The sequence below is a fragment of the Phoenix dactylifera genome, chromosome 6 (assembly GCF_009389715.1).
Source record: "Phoenix dactylifera cultivar Barhee BC4 chromosome 6, palm_55x_up_171113_PBpolish2nd_filt_p, whole genome shotgun sequence".
Taxonomy (NCBI): domain Eukaryota; kingdom Viridiplantae; phylum Streptophyta; class Magnoliopsida; order Arecales; family Arecaceae; genus Phoenix; species Phoenix dactylifera.
In genome coordinates, this window is record NC_052397.1 from 6,196,308 (window position 1) to 6,221,614 (window position 25,307).

A 25,307-nucleotide genomic window follows, 5' to 3' on the forward strand; every position below is an offset into this window, starting at 1 on the left:
CTTTTTCTATTGCTCCATCACCGTGATGTCTAATGGCCGACTTCGGTTTCATCACCGTGGTTGGCCTAGCCCGGCCAGCCTCCCGTTCTCGCTGTAGGGGCTGAACTCCTCTTCCACCGCCAGCGCCGTCGCCGCCACCGCCTCCTTGAGCGGCATCGGTGGCCGCATCACATTCGTCTTGCTGCCGCCGGACTTCCTAGCCCGCCGCTGCTCCGCCTTCTTCCCAATGCCACTCCGGTACTTGAGCCGGACCCGAGCGGGCTGGTTCTCGACGGTGGGGTTGGCGGTGGCGGATGCTGGAAGTTCGGCAGGGGAGGCGGCGGCGGAGGAGACTTGCTCGGTCGTGGGATCGTCGGCTAGCGCATGAGGGGGCGAGGGGAAGAATTATCCTATCAACAATGAACAGACGATCCCTTCATTACTTGGAAGTTGGGATAGTAGCATTTATCATAATAAAAATAAAGCCCCATCCAACCGGCAAAAAAAAAAAGAAAATCAGGAGCCCATCTCAGGTCAAGGGAGAACTATAGCTGGAAGCCTGGAACAGTGGAACTGGAGCAATGTGAGGGGAGGAGTCCGAAGACCAAAACCGAAAAAGAGAAGGGATGAACAGTGGATCTTTCTTCCTCAGAGTTTCGACTGGGTCACGGGATGAACAGTGGATCTTTCTTCCTCAGAGTTTCGACTGGGTCCACCCACGGGAAGACTCGTAGCCACCTCCCTCTCCCCCCCCACCTAAAAAACCGGCCCGGTGGGGAAGCTCCAGAGTCCCACCTCCGAGTTTTGAGCTCTCTCGCTCCCCCCACCTCTCTCTCTCTCTTTCTCTCTCTCTCTCTTCCATCCGGGCTTGAAGCTATATGGGGCTTTACTTCCGAGCTTGGGCAAAATTCATCCGGAATTGAGCTCGAAGAGGAGGAGGAGGAGGAGAGATCTTACCGGCGACTGTGAGTCGGTGACCGGAGCCGCGGAGGTTGCCGTCCGGGGGAGAAGGACACCGAGAGGAGGCGGCGGCGACGACACCGGCGGAAACCGAGAGGAGGCGGCGGCTACAGGGAAACCGGCGGAAACCGGCTACAGGGGGCGGTGGTTCTCCGCGAGGGAAGGGGGGGCTCTCAGGCGAGGGAAGGGGGGCGGCGGCACTCAGTGAGGGAAAGGGGGGGGGGTCTCAACGAGGGAAGGGGGAGGGGGGGTTTAGGAATTAGGGCTTTAGTTTTGTTTCTTAATATTTTTTAATATATTATATTTTACTGTTTTATAGTCGGGGCGGGCTGAACCGGGCCATTTTTAAAAGTTTCCAGGCCCGGCCCGATTTTTTTGATCGGGCCGTTTTTCCTGTCCAAGCCCGACCAATGGGCTCTTTTTCAATGCCCAAGCCCGAAAAATTTCAGGCCGGGCTGAGCGGGCCGGGCGGGCCAGAAGGCCCGTGATCACCTCTACTATATAGTATGTGTTTCCCCCTCATATTTTACCAGCACTGATTACCCATATCTGGATTGGGGGCGGCGGCATTGTGAGATTCCAAATTAAATTATGTTTTTCTATAGATGGACGGCCCCTTCTCATCTTAGGCAAAGTCCTGATGTCCATTGACAGCCAAAGGAGAGCACTTTTGGAGAAGATTAAACTCAAACCATGCATAGAGATACTGATCGTAACTATACAAACAAGGAATAGAGCGAAAACTTCACCTCAAAAAGGAAAAAGGAATGGAGTGAAAACTGTTTCATCTCTATTATTTATCTTTCATTATTTAGCCCATGTTGCTTGGGTAACAAACTACAAAATCTAGATTCCAAACCACACCGTTTCTCCGCAAGAAAGGAATAGAAAAACGAATGTAAGGGAAAAAGAAAGAAAGAAGAGACACTAGTCATACCCAGTGCCACGGGGTGCATGCTCAACTAAAAAGCCTAGCTTTTTCTAAGCTTGATCGATTCAGATGTCTGGTTTTTACTCTCCGTTGAGTTGGTCTGGCCACCTTTTTCTTCGCTTGGAGACGGATCTTTAGGCTTTCTTAAAGCCTCCTACGTAGATGAAAATACGATAGAAAATTAGTGAACCATGAAAGAGAAATCTTAGTTCAGCACGAAAAATAAATTTATTGTAGAGGACCCTTGAAAATTTGTGGAACTCAAACATAGCTAAAACTTAAAATACACAGAAAGATAGAGAACGATAGAGCTAGACAGATAGATAGATAGATAGAGAGTACACTAGCTGGAAGTTTATGCTCTTCTTCATGAGGAGAATCCTTGGGATCATGAAGAATACGCCTTAATGAGGACCAGGCAACGAGTACGAGGCCTACTGATCCATTGCAGAAGAGAACGGGAATAAATATGGGACGTTTTGCCTCTTCCTCCATTATGTGTGCTTTGGACTAGTCACATATGCATCTTTAATTGAGAATGGTAAGGGTCTCTGTGCCATGAAATTTTTAGTTGGACTAGGTCCACCGTTGAGTTGGTGGACCAGTCCTAGTACGAATCAACACGTTCAAAACATACGTGTACGGCTCCCCTGAGGATTGATTGACCTTGTTGACCTCAGGTCTTCATTTTTATGCCTAGGGTTTCTATTTTCTATTCTCCACCTCACGTTGAGCATGGCCTCATTGACCTCATGTCTTCATTTTTATGCCTAGAGTTTCTATTTTCATGCTCTAAATTTAGATTGCAGACCGCAAAACTGGTCAACTTATCATTTCTAGAAAATTTCGGAATACAAACTCGTCGTATCAAAATATATACGAACCTTTTGCTGTCTCAGCATGCTAACATACAAAATCATCAATCAAGTAGAGCATATCATCATGAGTTTTAGCAAATTTGAATGGAGATCTACTCAAGTGTAGCAAAATTTAGCATGCGCTCTCTCTCTCTCACGCTCTCTATGTTTTATTTATATTGAGTTCAGGCTCTTAAGTTGCCTTAAATTTAATCATCAACTGATTTTTGGTTAACTAAAGAGAAAATAATTCACTTTGCTTGTCATCTTCTGCTAGATGCAAATGTCATCGAAGTGGTTTTATGACACAAATAAATTTCTTTCAATCAGCTGATAATACCCAAAAGAGAAAAGTAGCCAATAAAAGTGGCGCAGCCGCGCAGGCCTAATAGAAAGGAAGCATGCTCCATGAAGTAAAACCAATGACTTGTGTAGCTAAAAAATAAGGCATGTTATTTTACCACCTTAAGGCAGGCAACATAACAGAAATGGGATACAAGTGGCATTGCCAAGCAAAACTAGTGATATAGGCTTTCCAAGCTCATGTTACCCTACTAGTCTGCATGTTCTTCTTGCCGAGCGGATCAGATCGCTCCGAGTGCCGGAGCACCCTTGTCCTGACATCAGGGTCTGGAGCTCGTCCTGCATGACCGGTGTCAGGGTCGCCAACATATATAATATTGTTCAGGATGGGGGGTGAGTGGCAGCGGACTTCGGTTGGATATAGAGGTTCAGACTATACCCCTGAGTAGCCTTATTCCTTTGGAAGGTTGCTTGGGGACGGCTTCCGACGAGACTTTTGTTGAGTGGGAAGGGCATGGGGATCCATCCCCAATGTCCGGTGTGTCAGATAGAGGAGTCATTGGACCATGCTATATTTTAGTGCCACCAGGCTGAGGAGGTTTGGAGGAGGGCGGAGTTTTCCATGGAAATCTGGTGTCACGCTTCTTCCTTCCTACAGACACTTGGACGTCTGGCCGGATTCTCACAGTCCAGGCTGGTGGCGGTGCGGGCGACTTATATTGCCTACCAGATCTGGCTTGCGAGGATTGCTTTGACATTTGGAGAGACTATTCCCCCTTCGGGGGTGGTGGTGGAGAGAGCGCGGCTTTTGGCGATGGAGGTCCTTCAGGCGACCCACTCGGATGGACCCTTGATAGCTCGGGACACATGGGGCTCTACATCTGCTCGTGGAGCGCCGCGCATGGTGTTTTTCATTTGGGAGCCCCTACTTCCGAGTTTGCTCAAGATTAACTTCAATGGTTCCGTCTTGCAGGGCGGTGAGAGGGGAGATGCAGGCTTTGTTGTCATGGGCCCGAACTCTAGGGTGATTGCTGCCGGGGTTCCCAGCTTTTTGATATATCAATGCCATGGGCAGAGCTGAGGGCAGCCTGGGCAGGTTTGAGGTATGTGCGTCGCGACGGTCATTGGATGGCTATCACAGGCTTCAAGCGGGATAGACGATTACCACCCATTGGTGAGAGATATCTGGGCCTTGAGGTGTGACGGGATGGTTATTCAAGCGAGGCATGTGTCTAGGGAGGCAAATGCGGGCTGGGTCGCATCCTTTGTTGCTAATCACTCAGGGAACCATCTATGGGTGGGAGAGGTGGAATTGCTTAGGGCCCTCCGTGATGTTTTGCTTTTCGATTTTCTTAACTGTATCCGTATACGTTATGTGTGATACTTCCGATTTTAGCCACCACAAAAAAAGGGCTTGGCCTAACAATAGCCACCGAAGACCCAGTCCAATCCACCTCCGAGTCCCCAGCCCCTCCCCTATCCGAACACCCGCCTCACATATAGCACCAGAAATACAAACCAAACAAACTAACCAACTCCTAGTCGACCAATAGGCAACAGCTATTCTAATGGCCCCCACCACCATCCCCTCATTCCGCTCCACCCACGGCCAGGCCTGAGGATCCCCTCCCCGTCCTCATGGCTGCGCCCCGCTGGAGCGCCGCCGCCTCCTCCTCCTCCTCCTCCAACTACGACCAGCCCATTACCTCTCGCCCCTCCTCCTCCGCCGCCGTCACCCTCGTCGAGCCCCCGCGTCGCCGCCGCCCCCGCCGCGTCCTCCGACTCATCCGCTCCCTCTGCCGCACCCTCCCCGTCTTCACCCCGCGCTGCCACCTCCCCCAAGCCCCTTGCAAGCTGCTCCCCGCGCCCTCCTCCCTCTCCTCCTTCTCCTCCATGTCCCACCTCCCCTCCGGCCCCTCCGCCGCCGCCTCCCTCGCCGCCGCCTCCCTCGTGACGGGCACCCTCTTCGGCCCCCGGCGAGGCCGCGTCTCCCTCTCCGTCCAGGAGAACTCCCGGTGCCTTCCCTCCTTGGTGGTGGAGCTCGCCCTCCAGACCCACGCCTTCCTCCGCGAGATGAACTCCGGCACGCTCCGCATCGCCCTCGAGTGCGAGAAGCGGCCTCCCGACATGTCCCAGTCGCATCGCTCGAGACTGCTCCTGCTCGACGAGCCGCTCTGGACTGTGTTCTGCAACGGGAAGAAGCGCGGGTACGGCATGCGGCGGGAGGCGACCGACGAGGACCTGGCTGTGATGGAGACGCTGCGAGCGGTGTCGATGGGAGCCGGGGTTCTGCCGGGGAGGTCCGACGTGGAGGGACCCGACGGGGAGGTAGCCTACATGCGCTCGGGCTTCGAGCATGTCATCGGGAGCCGCGACTCCGAGAAGCTGTACATGGTCACCCCCGACGGCGGCAACGGCCCTGAGATCACCATCTTTTTTGTCAGGATTTGATGATGGATGATCGATCGATATATTCATGCAAGAAAGCAAACATTTTGCGATGGAGAGTTTTCCGGGTCTGAGTTGTTGGTTGGCGGCGGAGGGAGGGCGGTTAGTTTCTTGTTGACGTGGGTTGGTTTACGACGCGGCGTAACGAAAGTTCAAGTACATAAATTTCAATGAGACTTTTTTTACGTGATCGATGCTTTCACTTTTGTTTTCGGTATACGTTGAAACTTATTGTAACGTTTTTTGAGCATGGCATCCACTTTAATCCACGGCTGCCAGTTTTCAGTCTTTTTGCTTATTATTGTTTTTATTTGCTCTATTTTGTTCCGTTATTCTGGAAACAAAAAACGTACATGGTGGCAGGAGATGGCAAAACATCTCATCTGGAGGCAGAGCATAGTTGCGGACATGCGATGATGATCTCAATGATACCGGCAGAAGTAATGGTAATGGCGATTATGAAACAAATAGCAAGCCGTTGCAATGATAGAAGTGCTATATCGATCTAATCCTAGCTAATCCCAGTACTTTGAAAAACATGCGCTTAGTATGCTTGTTTCTCCCCATTTGATCCTTCAGAAAAGCGTTGCTGTCTTAAGGAGCAGCTATTCTTCACATTAATCCTGCCACAAGATGAGAAGGCAAAGGTTTCATTATGCTTACCCTACGTTCCTGGCATTAGGCTTTAGGGTTTCTTATGTTCAAGGATTTTTTTTTTTTTTTAGTACGATTCGTGGATGGGAAGAAGAATTATTGCCTTTAGCATATAAGCTCTGGTACCGTAAAAAGGGTGTCTTCGTTTTCCTTTATAATAACATCATAAATGTTGCGAATTTGAGAAGCACGAGGGTCGTTTAACATGATAAAACAACAATTACAACATCAAATCTGCCTTAAAATCTTAGGAATCAACATAAGCTGCCTGACTAGAATTTTGCAAGTTTGCCAGGCCTCACCAAAAAAAGCCAAACAATACAAAACATTGTTAGACTTGTTTTCTCAAAAAAAGATACTCTTAATTCTCCTGTACATCGATCCGACATGGCTAGTTCATCCACAGCAAACATCACAGTTCTTTCAAGATGATCTTTCTTTACAAAGGAGCCAAAATAGTTTGAGATAAGCAGGACCAAACAAACAAACAAAATGATGCTTAAATCTGGGCAAAATTTTGATAGTTGATTTCTTCGAGTTGCACACAACCAACATAAAAACATTGTTATTAGTGGGCAAGCTTCCTCCACAAATAGCTTTTTGGTGCTGCAAGACACTTCACTCTTCCGAAGACGAAGCCTGCCTTTGGAGGGTTGCCATCAACAAGGGAGTGCTCATATATTTCTTTGCACTCTTGTACCACCTGATCAAAGAAAGCAAACAAATTTTAGAAGTGTTTTCCAAAATATTTTCGACCATCCAGGGCCTATGGAAATTGTTTTACGACATATTATTTTCACCTGATATTAGTAGCTTTTATAAATACATAGCAAAAGACTTCTTATTTATGAGTATTCAGATAAAATCTAACTTCTGATGCACCATCCCCTTTAATGACCTTCTACTAATACTCAATCATCAAAGACAAACTGCACTATACTAGGTCCACCTTTCAATTTTCAGTTTTATAGCCACTTCTTGCTTAGATTTTCAGCAAAAATAATTAATTCCTCATATCTCCTACTGTGCAACGTATGTGCTTGCTCAAGTAGTTATTAGAATCAAGAGTTCTCCAGTGTGAAACAGTACTTGGTCAAATACGGTCGCCTTGTGATCCTAGCATTTTTTCTTCACACCCCCAATGCCTGAACAGTTTGGAGGCATAGCACTGCTCCCAAATTAGCAATTGAATGTTTGTGATCAAAACCAAAGGCAGTCACTGGTCTTCAAGATTAGTTTAATACAGAAAAAGATAGGGGTGATTGTCAATCTATAAATGGGAAAGCCACTATCAAATCACCAGAGCAATTGCGACAGAAATATATATATTTAAATCCTACACAAATCACAAACTTTAGTTTCTGCAGGCTGTGGTGAAATCAAAGTCCCAGTTCATGCTAGTTCAAAAGACTGAGAGTAATAGACAGAAAATTTTTCACATCCTATTAAAATAGCTTTCTGCATTTATAGCTCATATTGAGCAAATTTTGAGCACCTGTCACTTGTCTAATTGTCAATGGAAAACAGTAGCAACATTACCTCCTTGGCTTCCTTCCGTGGTATGCCTTCTCGCAATGCAACCAGTTTCTCCACAACCTCAGACTGCATACCAGCATAAAACACATGTTAGAGTTATGTAGAACAGGAACCCTCACATATAGAAATCATTACTGAATGATAGAAACAACTAAGCGATCTTATTCTGTGTATGAAATCATATTTGGTAATTGAACAACTGAATGCCCAACAGTCAAAATATTCAAAGAAGTTTTCTATTTGGCAAAAAAAAAAAAAATTACTGGGCAATCTGGTTGATGTTCAAGAATATTTGTGTAGATGAGAGTGAAGCTGTCCAAACTCTCAGCTGAAGCTAGCTCCCTTAGATCACCTAGAATCCTCACTCTGTTTTCAACTTTCTGCAGTAAAATTCACAGAATTTCAGGTGAAAAGGAAACCAAACAATCATGACTTGAGCACAACAAACAAGTACAACATAAACTTTAAAAAAACAAGGTACATCATAAAAATATCAGCGAAAGAGCAGCCTAATGAATTATGCAGGATGAATTCAAATATCATGTTGTAACCCGCTACACCCAATGCAAAAAAATAACATAACACAGCTTGTAAAAAATGAGGGTGCAAAGAACACAATTAAGTAGTACATAATAGCAACAAATGATACTTACAGTTACATTGATGTACTCCCTGAAGAAATCTGTAATAACCTCTTCATCTAACCTCATCCTTTCAATGGTTTCCTCTCTGATATGGTTTCTCTACAGAAACAAGACAGTGAAACTTGAATATGCCATGGGCATTACTACTACTGGAAATCTGAACTTTTTTGGCAAAAGGCATCTCAATCAAAAAATACAGAGCAAACCTGTGTGAGAAGATGATCAACATATACCACAATAGTTTCCTCTAAGCAAGCTTCAACGAACCTTCTAAATGATCTCTCTTCAATGTACCTTAAGAAAACAAGATAGCGGAACTTTCACAAAGTTAATTAAAGCGTAGGAGATTTATGTCCAAGTGAGCAAAAGTGCAGTCAATGATGTAAATATCCGCTGACTTTATAGATAGTAAATTGGCATTGAGTTTATTTTTTTTCTAGATAGTACAATGTAAGCTTAAGCAAGTTCTTTTCCAATTGTCACAAGTTGATAAGGGCTTGATGACACATGGTTCATTTCATGTTCTGGAATAAGGACAAATGATTTACATAAAGGATAAAGAATATATGAATTGTTCATAAAGTTGGAATGCCAATATGACACGAAATGGCCTACGAAGCTAGATGACCATCAAGTTAGGTTGAAGTACCAAATCTTGACATGGTAGTCTGTTCCTATCTGGAACAAGGATTGAGCTCCCGCATGGCCCATCTTGGCACCAGCACAGTAGACTGTGTCATTCTAGTGCTTGCATGCCAAGTATTTACATTCAGCTGGTAATGTTTCAGAGCTGTGTCCTGGTACGGCATTGCATGGTACATGACATGCTGGCCAGCACTTCAATCCATGTTCAGGAGACCCTCCATGTGGGCCTTGGTACTTCAAACTTGAAACATATATCTTTATGAACTAGGCATCTTCAATTGTTCAATGGAAGAAAAAGTTTTCAACTGTATTTCTAAAAATGGTGGCCATCAGAAATGAAAGGTTGATCAACTAGTTGGCATGATGCACATGAAACTTTTTTATTTTTTTGGTCTATTTTGTGTCCTTTAATGTCCCAGCTTTTAGGAGTTGATTAGTGAGGCATTTGTTTGTCGCTAAGTTGGTTCAGGAGTCCTATACAGCTTTCCATATAGGATTTATCATTCAAGTAATATAGTTGTGTTAGGAATCTTCTTGTGATTTTATGCAGATCCATGAACTTTAGGATCAACAAAATTCAGCTTAGTTTAATGTAGAGGGACTACATCAGTTAGCCCATAACAAGACAAAAGCCCATACGATTATACCTATTTACCTTTTAGTATAGATGAACTACTGGTTTCTAAGGACACAATATAGTTATGCTACCTATTTAATATTGATTGTTAATTAAAGAGCATAGTTAATGCTAGATTGGTCTGGTGGAGGAACGATTCAAAGAGAGAATGTAAGATCCCTAAAGTCTACATTACAGTGGAGCTAATTTGCTGCTCTCTTTCTAATCCACACAAAGCAATGAGGAATTAAATAAAGGTGATCTGAATATCACAAAAGCATAGTACACATTGTAGAGACGTCTGGTCTCGTGTGATTACCACATCCCAATTTTCTATAAAGAAAATTATATTTAGTAACAATAAAGCCTCAGACATTGTATTGATTCGACTTTTGAAAATAAAGATTGTGCATGCACATGTATGTAAGTGAGATGGTTGAGGCTGATGCGGTGATAGGACATATAGTGATGGAGGACCTATTGAGCTGGTAATGAGGGTTTCAGACATATCATATGGGAAAAGGAGACAGAGCTAAGACAATGGATGTCAATGTGCTAGGGCTTGTAAGGGTCTATATATAAGATATTAAAGGCTTGGTGATATGATTATAACAGTACAATTCTTCAGGATCGGTGTTATCGCATGTAATTAAGAACTTCAAAAACAAATATATCATTGATGAAAAATACTTCCATATTGCATTGAATGGTCAAACTAGTATCATTTTATTCTTTTCACTTAAACTGAAGAAAGGGAGGCTTACATCTTGATATCCCCATAATAATCACCAAATGTCGCAACAAGATACTCGGTGACCAATCCTTCTAACCAATCTGAAATCATTGAGAAAAATCCCCGATAAATGAAATGCAATTAAAGAACATTCATTTAAATAATTGCAACATCCAAGGTAAGCTCAATATTAGAGTACATCACTTAAGATTGACCATTTTACTGGTCCCAGTGAGGCTGAATCACCATACTACTAAAAAGTTAGACAAGTGATCATGCAATCTAAACAAGTGAAACAGAATAATATGCCCATATTTCACATGCACTTTGAAAATCCAACAGTCACAAAAAGGTTTCATGATAGAGAAGACAGCACAACATAAAACATGTAAAAATTTATGAGAATACTGCTCTGTAATCATATAATTCTGAATTTTATTTTTTGAAAAACACATAAGTTCAGGATTTTAATTCCCAATCCAGTACATTTATATCAAATATTTTCGTACAGAATCAAGAATGAATGTTTCTAAGTTTTCAGTATTAAGATAACATGCATTCAACATATACATAGGATCTGGAAACGTGCTTGCTTAAGAACTTTTCTTCACAAACAAAAGATACCATATCATTTATTTGTATGAGCATAAAAGCAATCAAAAAGGAGGTTACCTATAGCAATCAATTATCTGGCACTATAGATAACATATTATACCATGAAAAATGAGCTTTTTGTTTCATGTAAAAGATGCTACTCAAGAAAATACCTTTCTGGTAAAGCTTAGCAAGTAACTCCTGAACACCTGGGTCTTCAAATATAACATTAACAGTTTGATGGACAGCTTCCTGCATTTGTAAACAAGTCCAGCACTCATAACTTTATATGTGTCGTGTCTCAATTGATATATGCAATTTCCATGAGAACTAGGCAGAGTGTAGCACTTAATGAACAATATTAATGGAAAAGAAAACTTATAACTATGGTGAAACACTACTACATGTATAGTATCTATATACTTGTTTCTAGGCCCCTTATTAATTTAAATTTTTCCAGGGCTTCAAATTTTTCAGCCACACTCCTAATTTCTTTATATACCATCATCTTTTCAACCACTGACAGTACACTTCTAAAAGCTTCCAATGTAGTTTCCCTCAAACTCCTAAATTGTACCTTACTTTTGACTTCTGCAATATTGTTACTTCATCCTCATATGAAGCATTTTGTGAGATTCAATTCAAAATCTTCCTTTCTCTGATCTCTTTCAACCACTAATAAACATTGAAGCTCCAGCATTCCTGACCTCATTCATGCCATAATCCATTCAAGCAAGTCGTCCAGCTAGTTTTTATATTACGCAATTCAAAACAGAAAAAAAAATAAAATCCTTTGCAACTAGTTAATGAGCAGTTTGCAATGATATAGAGCAAGGACGGCAGAATCGATACTGGGCACCGTACCGGTTGTCCGGCGGGACGAGTCGGTACAGGCCCGCGTGGTGCCGTGCCAGGCCCGTACCGACACATCTACAGCGAGAGAGGGAGAACGAGAGAGAAAAAGAGAGAGAGAGAGCGGGGAAGGGAGGGAGAGGGAGAGGAGGAAAGAGAGAGGTCGGCTGGGGCCTCTCTTCCTCTTCTCTTTCTTCCCCTTCGGCAAGGAGTCTCGGTTTCAATGGCAGAACCGTCCCGGTCCGCCGTCGGTATGGCCCGGGTCGCCCTGATTTGGGCGGTTCAGGACAGTTCCACAGACCTTGATATTATAGAGCTACGATGTTACTTAACAATCTATGTTTACTGGTTCATGCAAGGTCATCAATTAGAAATGCTTCCTTGCCTAATAATTAAGGCATACAAAAGCCAGCTTTCTTTGCTCTAGTTCATCTGATTAAATATCATGTCATTTTTGTCATCTGCTAAATCTAGCACTACCTCAATATGCTGATGATAAACCTAATGTACTCTCTCTCTCTCTCTCTCTCTCTCTCTCTCTCTCTCTCTCTCTCTCTGTGTGTGTGTGTGTACAAAGTCACTAGATAATGCACATATGACCCAATAACATGTGTAGAAATCTTTGCTAGATAACAATTGTAGTTGTTTCATCCACAACCTTTTTTCAGTTCCTATTTAGCTAAAAATCTTCCATATTCATGGATCTAAGAACACAAACAAAAGAAATTTCTTCTTTCATGTCTGTAGCCAAGTTTAATCTGCTAGAAACATATCCACATTACATCATACGTAACTTTTCATTACAACGCTATTTCTAAATAAAATTCCAGCTTCATATTACAAGAAAAATCCGATGAGCTTCTAAAAGTTACTAAGAGCTACAACCTCCATTCAACCCAAGTTCCTATATGGAGGCTTGGTGAAAACAAAGTATATGGGCTCTAGTCACCCTAATTTTGCCCTCATATGTCAAGGATGTAGACCACATGATTTAACATTGGGTGCAGCCAGCACATACCATGACCAACTAAACCATGCCAAGGGTCACAAGAGCCAGCAGATTCATGGGCAAAGACCTCAACAAACAAATATTTGATTTAGAGGTTTTCGCTGGATTTTCTTATAAATTTTTCATTTGAGACGATATCGAATTTTAGCCATGTTTCCATATTTGTAGTAGAATAATTCTAGCATGTTCCCTTTTCATCAAGTCCTATTTTAAGTATGCTTCTGTATTGGGTTTAATGCCCGAATTAGGGTTAGGAGATCATGTCCTATATATTTGTGTCTAATACATTATATGTGGTAGTCTTTTTAGATACTAATAAAATTCTTTTCGAGAAAATTTCCTTCACCAAGCGAAGGGTTCTTCAATCCAGTTTAATTCTATTTGCATGTTGATCTTCGAAGTATAACCTTATCAATCAAATCGCCTCTTCTTCCTTTCCCACTACGTCACCTCACCAATAGCTCCCATCAAATTCCACTTCGATGCCCTATGATGTCTTCACATCTTATGGATAAATACATAGTTGCAACCAAATAATACTTAAATACTTAATGTTATCATTTTCTCATATGTAATTTGATATTTTGACATTTTCGAAAGACAAACTTCACTACACAAAACATGTTTATTCATGGATAAAATATTTATACAATTAGCTTGAAACAAATATTCCATATATTAAAAATTTGCATAATACAACTGCTAGTCATGAAAAATTTTATACATATTATAGAACTTGACTCTAATATTGAATAACTAGTAAATAACAGAGTTCGTACCAATATGCTAACATACTTATCATTACTACAATAGTCAAATCTAAATGAAATGAACCTTTTGGAATTCCAAAAAGTTCAAAATGTTGCAAATGTTATAAGATATTAAAAACCAAGTGACCTTTTCCTATCATTTGCTGAAATTTTACTAATCAGTTTAATTTGGTTATTAAGTCCTTCCAGTTTCCAACTTCAGCCCGGTACTTCAAATATTTGTATTTTCTTCAAGGAGTGACTTGAGACTGTGATATACTTTTTCAGTATCAGAAAGAAAGAACTATGCACGAGTTTGCAAAAGTCACAAACCTTGGCAACCTCAAGAAAGCCTTTGCAAGTATCTTCAAAGTTAACCTGCAAAAGCAAAGAATATCAACTTAGAAAATGAGCCATGTTAATGATTTTATTAATTGATGCATTCAACCATGCAAACTAGAATGAAAGAAAAGTTACAAAGTTGGGTAAGAAAGAATATCCAAGTATTTGCTTTCACACTAAGGAAGGTAATTGTAGAATGTTAAATATTTAAAAATAAAAAGTTCCAAAAAGCTTATCCATATATTCTATTTTTTGTTCATATTCTATTATATACTGTTCACAAGATCGGAACTGAACCGGATCTGATCCAATATTGACCCAGAACTGATCCACACCCACATACCTATGGGCTGGGCATGGTTCAAAGACACAAATTTCGCCTCTGGTTCTGGTTGAAGTTAAAGCGTACCTGACCCAGACCAGACTGACCTGATCATATAACACATTTGGATAGGAGACTGTTTTTGTGAACCAAACCAAAAACCAATGGTTCATAGTGCATAATATAAAGTATAAACTTTATTTACTACATGCTTTGCATTTATTATAAAAATGATTTATTATATTTTGAAGTTGTCATTTTATGGCATGAAGGAACTGAACTTACCAAATGCTTGTACCTGCTTGGAACCCGGACCTAGGCCTAGACCTCACCCATGCCCGACCAAAACCTAATGAGTATCGGTAGAATAAGTATCTCAACATACCGAACCTCTTCGTGGGTCCAAGGTTGGTTAGGATGTACCCAGACCCTACCCATCCCAATGGCATCCTTATCTAAAATAAACTAATCCAAGTATATTGCTAAACAAGAACAAGTTTCACAGTACTAGTAATGATAAAAACACACCTAAATCCCTAAGCAAGATATACATGTCTTCATCTAGCTCTAACTTCGTTATTATATATGCCTTCGTCTATCACTCCATTCATTTGGACATTATATCAAATAAAGAAACCAATGATGTTGAAATATATCTCGTCAATCATTTCTGATCAGGTCTTCATCTTCATACTAGTTCCATGCAATCCAATTACTCTGTTTTCATTCCACTGAATTTTAGGCATTTATTCTAATCTTAGATTTTTTTTTTTCTGTCTATAGTTCTAATTAGCCTTGTCATTTTACGATCCAACAATTTATCACCTATTCATCTATAAGACAGCAATACAAGTTACATGAGAAGATCAAATTACAGGACTAAACATTTCTTGAGCTCAAGAGTGATCAAAAATCAAGAAATATGAAATTGAAGTTTATTGATGGCATGAGGTCTAACAAGAACACAACACCTGCATCAAAACAGCTATTATGCAAATTTAGAGTGCAGCTATGACTAAAATCCAGGACTATAGAGCATCAATACAAACACTTCGACATCTTGAGCAAACTAGCAAGCTCTGTGTTGAATATGAAAAAACTTCCAAAGAATCATGCTTCAGAACAATTTTTTGGCATATCTTGATTGCCTAAATTGAAAACTGACCAAAAGAACTCATCACTATTCTCAGAATAAACTATGCCAAAATCATAGATTTGCCACTGACACTGCTAGAAATAATATCAGCCAATGCAACCATATAAAAATTACTATTAGAATTAAAATTCGAGTTCATTTTTAATTTAATTACTCAAAATTTAGCCTACTTGTATTCATAGGGTGCAAGATAAGTTAGGGCTATCAGTTTCATTTTTGAACTTTTGATGGTTATATTCCCCTTATGATGGATGGCTAGGTTTCAAGAGGATTTAATTTTCTTTCATAATGTAAACCATAAATAGAGAACAAGCTTTTGGCATCTAGCATAATGCAGAAAAGGAATTTATTGAAAAAAGTCTCCTCCTTGAGAAATGTTGGTGCTTACTATAAAATCTGTGGCTACTGGCTATTCCAGTTTATTTTTCTAAGAAGCAGTCTCTTCCATGGTCTACTGAAGTCTGAAGACTAGACAGTGATTTTTAGTTCTCCTTCAAGAAGAGATGGCAATTCTTCAACTAATTGACCTATCTACCTATATTTGTGTGATCTTTCTCATTGTTATTTTTCTCGAAAGAATCTAGCCTCAAAAAGGAACTCTTCATCTTTGACATCTTCAAACTTGCATAAGTAAACAGTCAAGAAACTTGGAATGACTCTAGGCTTTCTTGTAACAGACAGTGTATTAGACGAGAAAAATTATGAGAAGATCACAAGTACCAAATTATTTAAGATGAGAGCAATTAAGATAACTCTAACAAGTGACAACATCTTGACTCTCAGGTGATACTCTATAATCTAATACTGCGAATAGTGCTTCTATCTGGCACTTTGCAAATGTGAACAACCATATAAACCAAAAGAGAAGCCAAAGAAGGCCAAATATGATATCATTAAATGCCAAATGTATAAATTCTACTTAGATACGATCATTCTCAAAACCACCAACTTAACTCTATAAGTTAGTGCAGTGTACAAGGGTACAATCATCCAACAAATAACTGCAACCAAGAACTTTCATGAAATTTATCAAGAATCCCATGGTAAGTGGAATGCATCAAATAAAAAGCATTGAAAAAACCTTTAATAGAAACAGGACAATAGTTGTGTGGAAGAAAATTTATTAAGCTCCTCAATATAACCTGTTCGGCATAGTTTTGTGGAAGAGCTTCCATTGTGCTATTACTAAGCTCCGATGCAAGCTCATAGCAACGAAGGTTGTTGTTGATCTGTTATCAAGCAATAGGTACAGTAAATCATACTGCGTAGTATAAAGCAGAAATTTCAGAAAGCTTGTCAATTATACAATTTCCACAAACCATGGCACACAGAGGTTCTAAACCAATTTCAGAAGCTGGTTCCTCAAGCCTCTGCCTTTCAGCTGCTTGAAAATCAATCATTACCTAGATATGGATAAATGGGAGAAGAAGAAGATAACAAATCAGATGATCACAAAATTTGTCAAGAAGATCAGAAGAAAAGAACATGCACATGCTTCCAAATTAAAGAAAACAATTCCTTTTCTTCAGTGCTTCCAGGAGGTACTGAAGCCAACACCTTCATTCTTTAAAATTTATCATCAGATATAGTACCACATGGCAATAAGGAAATACTGGATTGAATGGTAAAGTATATCTCAACTACCATATTTTTCAGCTATTTTACTTTTTGCATGTTTCTTCGTTGTCTCAAAGCAAAGATAGCAAGATCACTTTCATTTTTCATTCTCCAGTACACTTTAACAGTTACTTTTCTCCTGAAATATTTAATCTCTTGTTGTTTTACATTTGAACTTTCTTCTACACTCATTATCTCACTTCTTGAACATACGAGTATCTTTAGCCTACTTTGAACTGTGTTTAAGACACACAACATATAGATTTACTTCCTACAGATTTTTGCTGACAAATTTCCTCCTCAGGCAACCTTCCTCTTCAGAGATCACTTGGGCATTTCAAACCTACTTAAACTTATGTTCAAGATGCACAAGAACTTCATATTCAGGTAGTCTAAAAATCTGCAGTCTACTGTTCAATTAGACACTGAAGTTGAAATTTTCCAATGCATGGACATTGACTTAAAGAGCTTATTTAAACTGCTGTACACGACCCAAATCACTCTGTGGAACCCAATTCAGTATTCCTAGAACTCCCTTTCAAACATTTGTGCTAAAACTCTGACAAGGTATAAATGTAAAGTTCTGGTGATCCACCTTCAACCAACAAAGCCCAACCCTAAGGTCAAAAAATTTTGATCAGTTTTGGATGTTCCAACAGTTTATTTTTTGAAATGCATTAAAACCGGAAAAGCATGTTTCCAAGTTAAACAAACAAAACAATTCAGAGAATGGTAGTAGTTTCTAAAAAGACTTGTGTACATAGCATACTCACAGTCACAGAGAGAGAGAGAGAGGGAATTTTAGAGGATACAACTGTATAAAATCTGTATCTTATGACTCTTTAGCACACAGCAAATTGGTGATGTTAAGTGCAGTTTAGTAGAAAAGGACAAATAGGGTTAAGTGCAAACAAAAAATTTTCAAATTTAAAAGTAACGGTGGGTAAAGTTGTGACAATGTGGACTTAAGAGCAGCAACCTAATCTAGGATCATGCAACACCACAAATTTGAAATAAATATTGTATAATTACTGGCCCACCCCAAAACTATGGTGCAAGAGGCATTTAGCATATTCTTATTTCGATGCACCAAAAATACAAAACAATTGGGGCATAGCATTTCGGTGTGCAACAAATGCTGAGAATATTTATTTCTAGCTTAAAAGTTCTGGGTCTGATGTAAGTCCTTCAAAGTTCTATGGCATCATGCAATGAATAGTGGGCTCAAATTTACATTACAAATATGGCCCTAAAGTACTTTATGGGAGTCAAATATATTATGAAGATGTAAAACCTGGTAGTTTGAAGTTTTGACCAGTTTGGTAAACTATCTTGACACTTGCCTTTAACAAATTGGATGTAGTTATTATCTTAGATCTTTGGGTAGGTCTGATGTTAGAACAATGTGAATGGTGCAACAAAACATCAAGAAAATCACTTGGCAAAAATGATAATGAAGGTAGTTATGTCATTATAATGGATACTTCATGAATAATCACAGCTATTATATCATAAAGAGAGCAATTAACACATAAACAGCCTCAAGGATTTAATTTTGAAAACCGGATGAGAGGGAGGTTGCCTAAAAAGGTTACCTCAAGGATTTAAAGATTTTGATTCTGGCAACAAATGTAATAACTTAATGAAAAATATTATATAAAATTTTTGTTATTAAGAATTTTCATGCTAATTAACTAGACGACCCTTCTCAGATATTTCTTTTAAAACAAAATGAAATTATATAATAAGCTACCTATCTTAGCAAAAATAAAGTTTCACTCTCACTCAAAAAGTATGAATTCAAAACATTTTGGTGCAACCCTAATTTGCACCCACTTTTATTGACACAAAATCCAGCACTTGTTACAGGTCAAGTCTTTGGTACCCAATTTACAATCATCTCTTAGCTCTTTACCTTTTGTATAAGTTAGTTGAAGCAGCAGATACTAGAATCAGTAGAACTGCATTATGGTATATGATTTATGAAAAAATTTATCTGACAACAGATTATTTGGTTTTAACCCTCTGAATTTTATGCTTTTGATGTGCATCGTTGTTGTTCTCATGTTTATTAGCATCATTCATATAAGAGGTGATTTGTGACATAAAATTGAATTAATTATCCCGAACATTCTCACAAAGTTGCTTTGGGCCCCCAGAATGACTTTTAATTTAATATTGATGTTATCTTCATCAACATTTTGAGACCCAAAAATACCTAAATTGTTTCCATTAGCCCTACTATTAATGAGAAGCCCAAGAGAGCAAAATCCTTGGCCCCCAAAGAGTCGAAACATGTTTAAAGAAATATGAGTCTATTGCAGATTGCTTTCTGAGGAAGGTTGTCACATGGGTTATTAGGAGAAATAAGCCTCATTAATTCATTTTCGTTTTCAAAGGTTCACTACCTATCTCTCTCTTTCCATATCGTTTATGTTCATTGATAATTTGGTATGATGACGGATGATGGATTCCCCTGAACACAATGAAACAGCCATGGTTTGTATCTATGGAAGACATTTCTGTAAATTGTAACTGATAAAGGATGCACCACCACTTGTAATTGTTCTTCTATCCCCAACAAAATCTCATAAAAACAAACAAAAAATGAAACATTTTCCAATCAATTTGATTTTTTTGGTAGCTAATGCCAGATTCAGAAGCAAAGCAAGGCGTCCAAGCACCTAATTTGATCATGTCACATACATGCAACTTACATATATAGAATAAGAACATCATAAACCTTGAAGGCATGGTCTCAGATCCTGGTGGGATGTCCCACAAGACACCGGGATGGGGTACCATCCTAAGTATTGGGATAAGATTTTCCCACCACTGTTCCATCATCCCGATCGGTACATCTTGGGACATTTCCTGTCTCGAGTGTCAGGATGGGGCGAGATGGCGGAGCGTCTTGTTACATGGGAAAATCAGGACAGTCCCATTGCACGGGATATAAAACTTAGCTTGGAGGAAAGTCAAATTCAAAAGTTTCCTCCTTTAAATGTAACCTCAACACTTCAACTGGTCAATATCTCCACAAAGGACCATATCAACTCACAGCATACCAATCATTTGCCTGCACTTCCACTACTTCAAAATAGAGGCAGCAGGAAGAAGGAAAGGCAGGAGTAGCTATTGTTATTTATGAAACATGAAGTCTTAAGGATAATATGGTTCACAAGCCAAAGCTAATAACATGCAAGTAAGCCAACACACCTATCGGAAATTGCTGAAAAACAGCGAAAATAACTGCACACCTCAGTGTATAAGAGCATTTTCCTTATCCTCTTTTTTTGTAAAAAAAAAAAGTTAGTTATTTCTCTTTTATTTTTAAGTCAAAATCTACAGTCCTAGTCATTCAACTAGTGCACCAAATTTCTATGCAAAATGTGGCTTGAAAATTGAGCTCTTTATCTCCTTTCATTATAAAGGAAAATAAAAATCTTCCTAATAAGTTCCATGCACAAGCTCAAATGCCAAAAGCTTCCTTAAACCCCAACTGAGCTCATCCAAGATTTAGACAGCTAGGTAATGCATTTTCTTGAGCATTATCATCACGTAAGTAGAATCACTTTAGTGGTTTAGTTTCATAAGCGATCATCTCAGTCAAAAAGAATAATCAAGGACATGGTTAACATGATGAACAAGCAAGAAATCAATGCATTGTCCTAAAGCAAATACAAAATTAAAGAGTGCTAAATACGTGCATCTCATTATTTTTTTTATTAAAGAACCAGCAATTTTTTGGCCTAAATGTGCATCAAGATTGTGGCTACAATTTGAGGACCTGCTGCCTTGTACAAGATTACCACACTTCTAAACCAATCTTGATCCACATGTACTCCCAGAAAATGATGTGTTGCTTCTTGTGCAGTAAGATTACTAAGACAGTTTCAAATGAGATAAACTGGTACCCAAACACTAGTGTAGTATGCAACTGCACAAGCTTCAAATGAGATATACTTGTTTTAACAATAAACATGACTAAAGACTAGTATGGTGAGCAACAAGTTTGTATGTGTTAACTATGTGAGTACCTGGGCCCAAGTTAAGTGCAGATGTAAGGCAAGGCCAAGAACTTAGTTAATACTAAACATAAAATAGAAGATTATAAATTTAAGGCTTGCCTGAATAATTGCCAGTGCAATTCTGTATAGCATGAGATCTGTGCTATTTTCCCTCACAATCTGCACTTGTTCCCCCAAAATTCTGAATAAATCCACAGCTGCTGGTGTATACAGTTTGCCATCTTCTGTTTTCTTTGGTGGTTGTACCTTATCAGCCTCCAGGATGTTTGTGTACCATTTCTATGGAGGAGAAAAAATAAAAAAAAATTTCTACATGTACACATTTTTTCAAAACTCAATTTTAACGAGTCCCAGGCAGATGGTGGAAAAGCTACCTTTGTTGTTGCTTGCATTCGCTCAACATATGCATTCATAAGCGGATCCATTGCACCACTTTCAGAACAAACTTGAGCTAATGACTCATCAACACCAAGACCAATCAGATTATCTTGATATTCAACAACCCAACCGGTTACCTGCAAAAAGCAACAACTTAGATACATTAAAAAGATCACAAAGTCTGTACAAAGTATAAACCAAAAGGAACCATATTGCACTGCTTTACAGGTCATGTCACTACTGCAACATATTAAGAAGAAATAATATTAGATGGGCAAGATTCTCGCACAAGTCAAGCCTCATTACCTTTAAGATTTCTATATTTGTCAATGTATTTGCTCTGTCACTGAGCAGTCTAAGCATTTGAATAAATCTTTCAGTATAGAGATTAACCATGAGCTGGAAAATTTCATATCTGCACGCAAGAAATGAATTATAAGGTTTGTAGAAGATAAAGTGAATCGTCCATGGAGGATCCTTGCAATTTCTTGACAGAGTAAAATCACAAGCCATGTATCCACTCAAAGACAAACAAAAACAACAGCCTCAAGGAAGACATAATGAAAAATTCAGTTGAAACTGTCTTAAGTGAGAAAGCATCATATCAATGATTTCTGATCAACATATTCAGAGGAGACAGCACATCAAATATTTACAAGGGTTAATGATGCAAAACAGGATGCAACCAGCAGGCACTAAAACCAGCTGGACCATGCCAGGCTTCGCAGGAGCCAGCTGATTCACGGGCAAAGTGTTCTTCAATCCAGTTTGCTTCAATTCAGTTTGCTTCACCAAACGAAGTGTTTTTCAATCTAATTTTCTTCTATTTGAGTGTTAAATATTCGAAGACCAATCTCATCGATCAAATTGCCCCTTCTTCCTTTCCCACTGCATCAGTTAACATTAAGCAGGACACTAATTGATGTTCAAGTTAAAAAAAGTAATTTATTTTAAGCCATTTAAGTATTCAGATTATTAACCTCAAACTTGTGCTCATACGAAGTCAACTGTGTATGCAGTATGTCTGTCTTGAATCTCTTGATACAAAAGGTTCCATGTCTATATCTGTGTTTAAAGTTTAAACTATCAAATATTATCTCTTTGTCTCTTCTCACTCTCTCATGCATGCACACGAGCATACACATATAGATACATATATACATATACAAACATGTACCTACATACCTATATAGTGTTTGTTTTTATTATAATGTATATTATAATGTAACATGATATGTGTATGCAATCTTGGTTTTTGCCTTGTGCAGAATAGAAAAAATAATCCATATCCAGGTCTGATTCTTGCATCAGCTCCATGCAACAGTGCTTGGGTCTAATGCAACTTAATCTCTGAAAATTCTGTTGCAATCATCATTCACAATTGCACCCGACGTTCTTTATCAGAAAAAGTTCACTTCATGGAGTAATGTCCATCATCTTTGTTGTGATCCTCTTCAATATACTCACGATGGACTTCAGATTCTCTAGATATCTTCACCACGAACTTCAACTTCTCTAGATATCCTCAACATGAACTTCAACCTCTCTAATATATAGAACATTTTATTTCAGGATGTGAAGAAGGAAAGAACAAAAAGCTTACTGAAACAGGTAGGAGGTCCTTAAGTGTCTAGAAGAGTTTGACAAGAGAACCTCTACGGAAACTGACATCGAAAGATGTTTATAATGATTAAGGGTGTAAACAGGTTAGGTCAAGCTGGGATGGGTTCAGACCCAAATTCCGCCCAAGGTTAAAAGCCAAGGCTTGACAGCTCAGCTTGAAGCCCAAGCATACAAAGCCTAATGCCCATCAAAGTCCAAGTATCAGCTCAAATTTGGCCAGAATCCATTTTCTTCACCAGAAATTTAAGCCTAGGCCCAGGCCCAGAAGCAATTGGACTTTATGGTGGAAAACATGGCCTGCTCTAGCAACCCTGGATGATTGACAGACCTGGAAATCAGCATTGTCAAAACCAGATTGAGTCATAAATCATAGAGGGGGTTAGATTGGGTCATGCAGACAATTCTTTAAAAGAAAATCTTGAAAATATAAAAAATGAAACTATAAAAATAGAGACAACTGTAAAACAGATGAATGGGAAAAAACACATGCATGTAAGAAGTCTAGCTTCCATCATCACGATCCTACAAATAGCATATCCAATCAAGCAAATGTCACATCTAGAAATTAGAGAGATTCAAATACAACCACTCCACATGTATAAATTCAATGTTCTTTGACTAGAATGATTTACGGGGAAAAAGAATCAGATTCTGACAAATAATTGCAAGAATGTGAAGATTTCCCTCTTCCTTTGGCACCTTGAACTCCAAGATTTATTCTTTTTCAATATTTAGAGGTAAAAAAAACTGGAAAAAAAATCAATTTCAAGTGTTCAAGGCTAATAAATAACAAATAAAAAAATTTAAAACCAACAAGTTTTAAAAAATGATAGAATTTATAACTTACATCTTGTTTAATATGAGAAAAAAGATAAACTTGGATGTCATGATCCAAGTGATCATATGATTCATGATATAGATCTGGATCTTATGATCGATCCTCTTTGATCTAGATCCCATAATGAGAACCAAATTGTTCAGGGTCACTTTGATTAGATCTGTGATCAATATCATAGATCCTAAGATTCTAACAGCAATGCTTAGGTCAGATCAACAAATGCTCATACATAAACCTAGTTTCGACTGGGTCAAGAAAATGCAAACCTCTAATCAATACACTCTAGTTCAGAACAATCTAGCTAAAATTTAATGAATTAAAATAATTTATACTTAACATAAGAAAATGCAAGCACCTGCACGTGCACATACAGACACATACACACAGAGAGAGGAGGGGGGAGATGGAGGGGTGTCAAAAAGGAGGCTCGCGCAGGTGGCTATTGTTGTGGCTAGTTTGAGTGCTCCTAAGAAGTGGAAAGCCAACGGGTCATGGAACCTAAGTTCTAACCTCTTCTTGGTTTCCCTGACCCCTTTCTCCATTTCTTTTGTTTAAACGTGTGGGATTTGGAACCATAGATTGGAGATTATGTGAAAATGGTGTTTCAAGGGATGGGATGGCATTGTTGTGATTCCACAACCAGATTTCCTTTTGTTTTGCTTTTCTAAGTGGTACTTTCTTTGATGAGTTCCAAATTGGACTTTGCGCATTCAACATTAGGCTTAGGCACGAGTACCTTTTTTCCCTTTTGTTTCTTCCCAGCATGACTGGTTGTTGGTCCATGCGATCGAAAGGCAGAGAGTTCAAATATTCTCAAATCTCTGTATGGCCTGATCCCAGTCCCTTTTATTCTGCATTGGCTGACCCACCCTCTCCACCTGCTGGGCCCAGGTGCAGATCCTGAATCTGACCCATGGCTGGGCTTGGTTTAGGTTGACCCAGATTTTATCAGGTCAGCATCAGACAAAACCCAGTTTTCTGTGGGCAGGTCACTGAGTTATGAGTTCACATATTTGCCAGTTCTAAAATAGAACTAAATGTTAGTATAACATGTTGTATGTATACAGGAAATAATTTTATGAATCAATTACCTCAAACATTTTACAATTGATTAGCTTTTTTACTCTACTAGTTATAATGCACAGGCAGATGCATATGACTGCCAAAGATTTTAGATTTGAGATCATTTAACTAAAATTTAAATTTTTAAAATACCTGAAAACGGGAAACTCACCCAGCAGTATAATTACCCAAGGTCGGATATTTTGTAGATGCACCACCTAAGAATTGAACCTAGAACCTCTATTTGCATGGCAGACAGGTGTGACCACTAGGGCAACCCCTGGCTCACAAAATCTAATGCGTACTATCTTACTTTTATCTTTTGGGTCAGAAGTATCTCTCTTCTTCCTCCCTTGAGAGTTACTAGAGTCCAAATATACTAAGAAATCTTGTTTAGAAGTGTCTAGAGCCCTTTCTTAAAAGTCTAG

At 39.3% G+C, this 25,307-nt stretch overlaps 3 protein-coding genes across 3 annotated transcripts in view; 1 reads left to right on the forward strand and 2 right to left on the reverse strand.

Annotated features, from left to right (window-relative positions):
* Window positions 1-51: 51 nt before the first annotated feature.
* On the reverse strand, window positions 52-1,509 carry LOC120111164. The gene is made up of 2 exons (XM_039127726.1): window positions 1,470-1,509; window positions 52-356 (listed from the first exon to the last, which is right to left on the reverse strand). The coding sequence occupies exons 1-2, from the start codon at window positions 1,507-1,509 to the stop codon at window positions 52-54; spliced, it is 345 nt and encodes a 114-aa protein (XP_038983654.1).
* A 2,983-nt stretch (window positions 1,510-4,492) lies between these two features.
* LOC103705366 (protein MIZU-KUSSEI 1) lies at window positions 4,493-5,776 on the forward strand. The gene has a single exon (XM_008789047.3). The coding sequence runs from the start codon at window positions 4,669-4,671 to the stop codon at window positions 5,479-5,481; it is 813 nt and encodes a 270-aa protein (XP_008787269.1). The 5' UTR covers window positions 4,493-4,668; the 3' UTR covers window positions 5,482-5,776.
* A 576-nt stretch (window positions 5,777-6,352) lies between these two features.
* LOC103703532 (exocyst complex component SEC6) overlaps window positions 6,353-25,307 on the reverse strand; it is a 36,348-nt gene continuing 17,393 nt past the window's right edge. The window contains exons 13-25 of the mRNA XM_008786414.4: window positions 21,663-21,771; window positions 21,353-21,493; window positions 21,078-21,257; window positions 16,650-16,733; window positions 16,473-16,559; window positions 13,844-13,888; window positions 11,074-11,152; window positions 10,338-10,407; window positions 8,519-8,606; window positions 8,322-8,411; window positions 7,932-8,048; window positions 7,672-7,734; window positions 6,353-6,835 (exon numbers count right to left, since the gene is read on the reverse strand). Of these exons, the coding sequence (XP_008784636.2) occupies window positions 6,701-6,835; window positions 7,672-7,734; window positions 7,932-8,048; window positions 8,322-8,411; window positions 8,519-8,606; window positions 10,338-10,407; window positions 11,074-11,152; window positions 13,844-13,888; window positions 16,473-16,559; window positions 16,650-16,733; window positions 21,078-21,257; window positions 21,353-21,493; window positions 21,663-21,771 (1,288 nt within the window). The 3' untranslated portion in view covers window positions 6,353-6,700. The remainder of the gene's footprint in view (window positions 6,836-7,671; window positions 7,735-7,931; window positions 8,049-8,321; window positions 8,412-8,518; window positions 8,607-10,337; window positions 10,408-11,073; window positions 11,153-13,843; window positions 13,889-16,472; window positions 16,560-16,649; window positions 16,734-21,077; window positions 21,258-21,352; window positions 21,494-21,662; window positions 21,772-25,307) is intronic.

What these genes read in the sequence shown, in the direction of transcription:
- LOC103705366 (XM_008789047.3), top strand. Translation starts at nt 4,669, where the DNA reads ATGGCTGCGCCCCGCTGGAGCGCCGCCGCCTCCTCCTCCTCCTCCTCC.
- LOC120111164 (XM_039127726.1), bottom strand. Translation starts at nt 1,509, where the DNA reads ATGCCGCCGCCCCCAATCCAGATATGGGTAATCAGTGCTG. An exon ending in GATATGGGTAATCAGTGCTG is followed by an intron (nt 357 to 1,469) that starts GTAAAATATGAG and finishes CTCATGCGCTAG; the next exon opens with CCGACGATCCCACGACCGAG.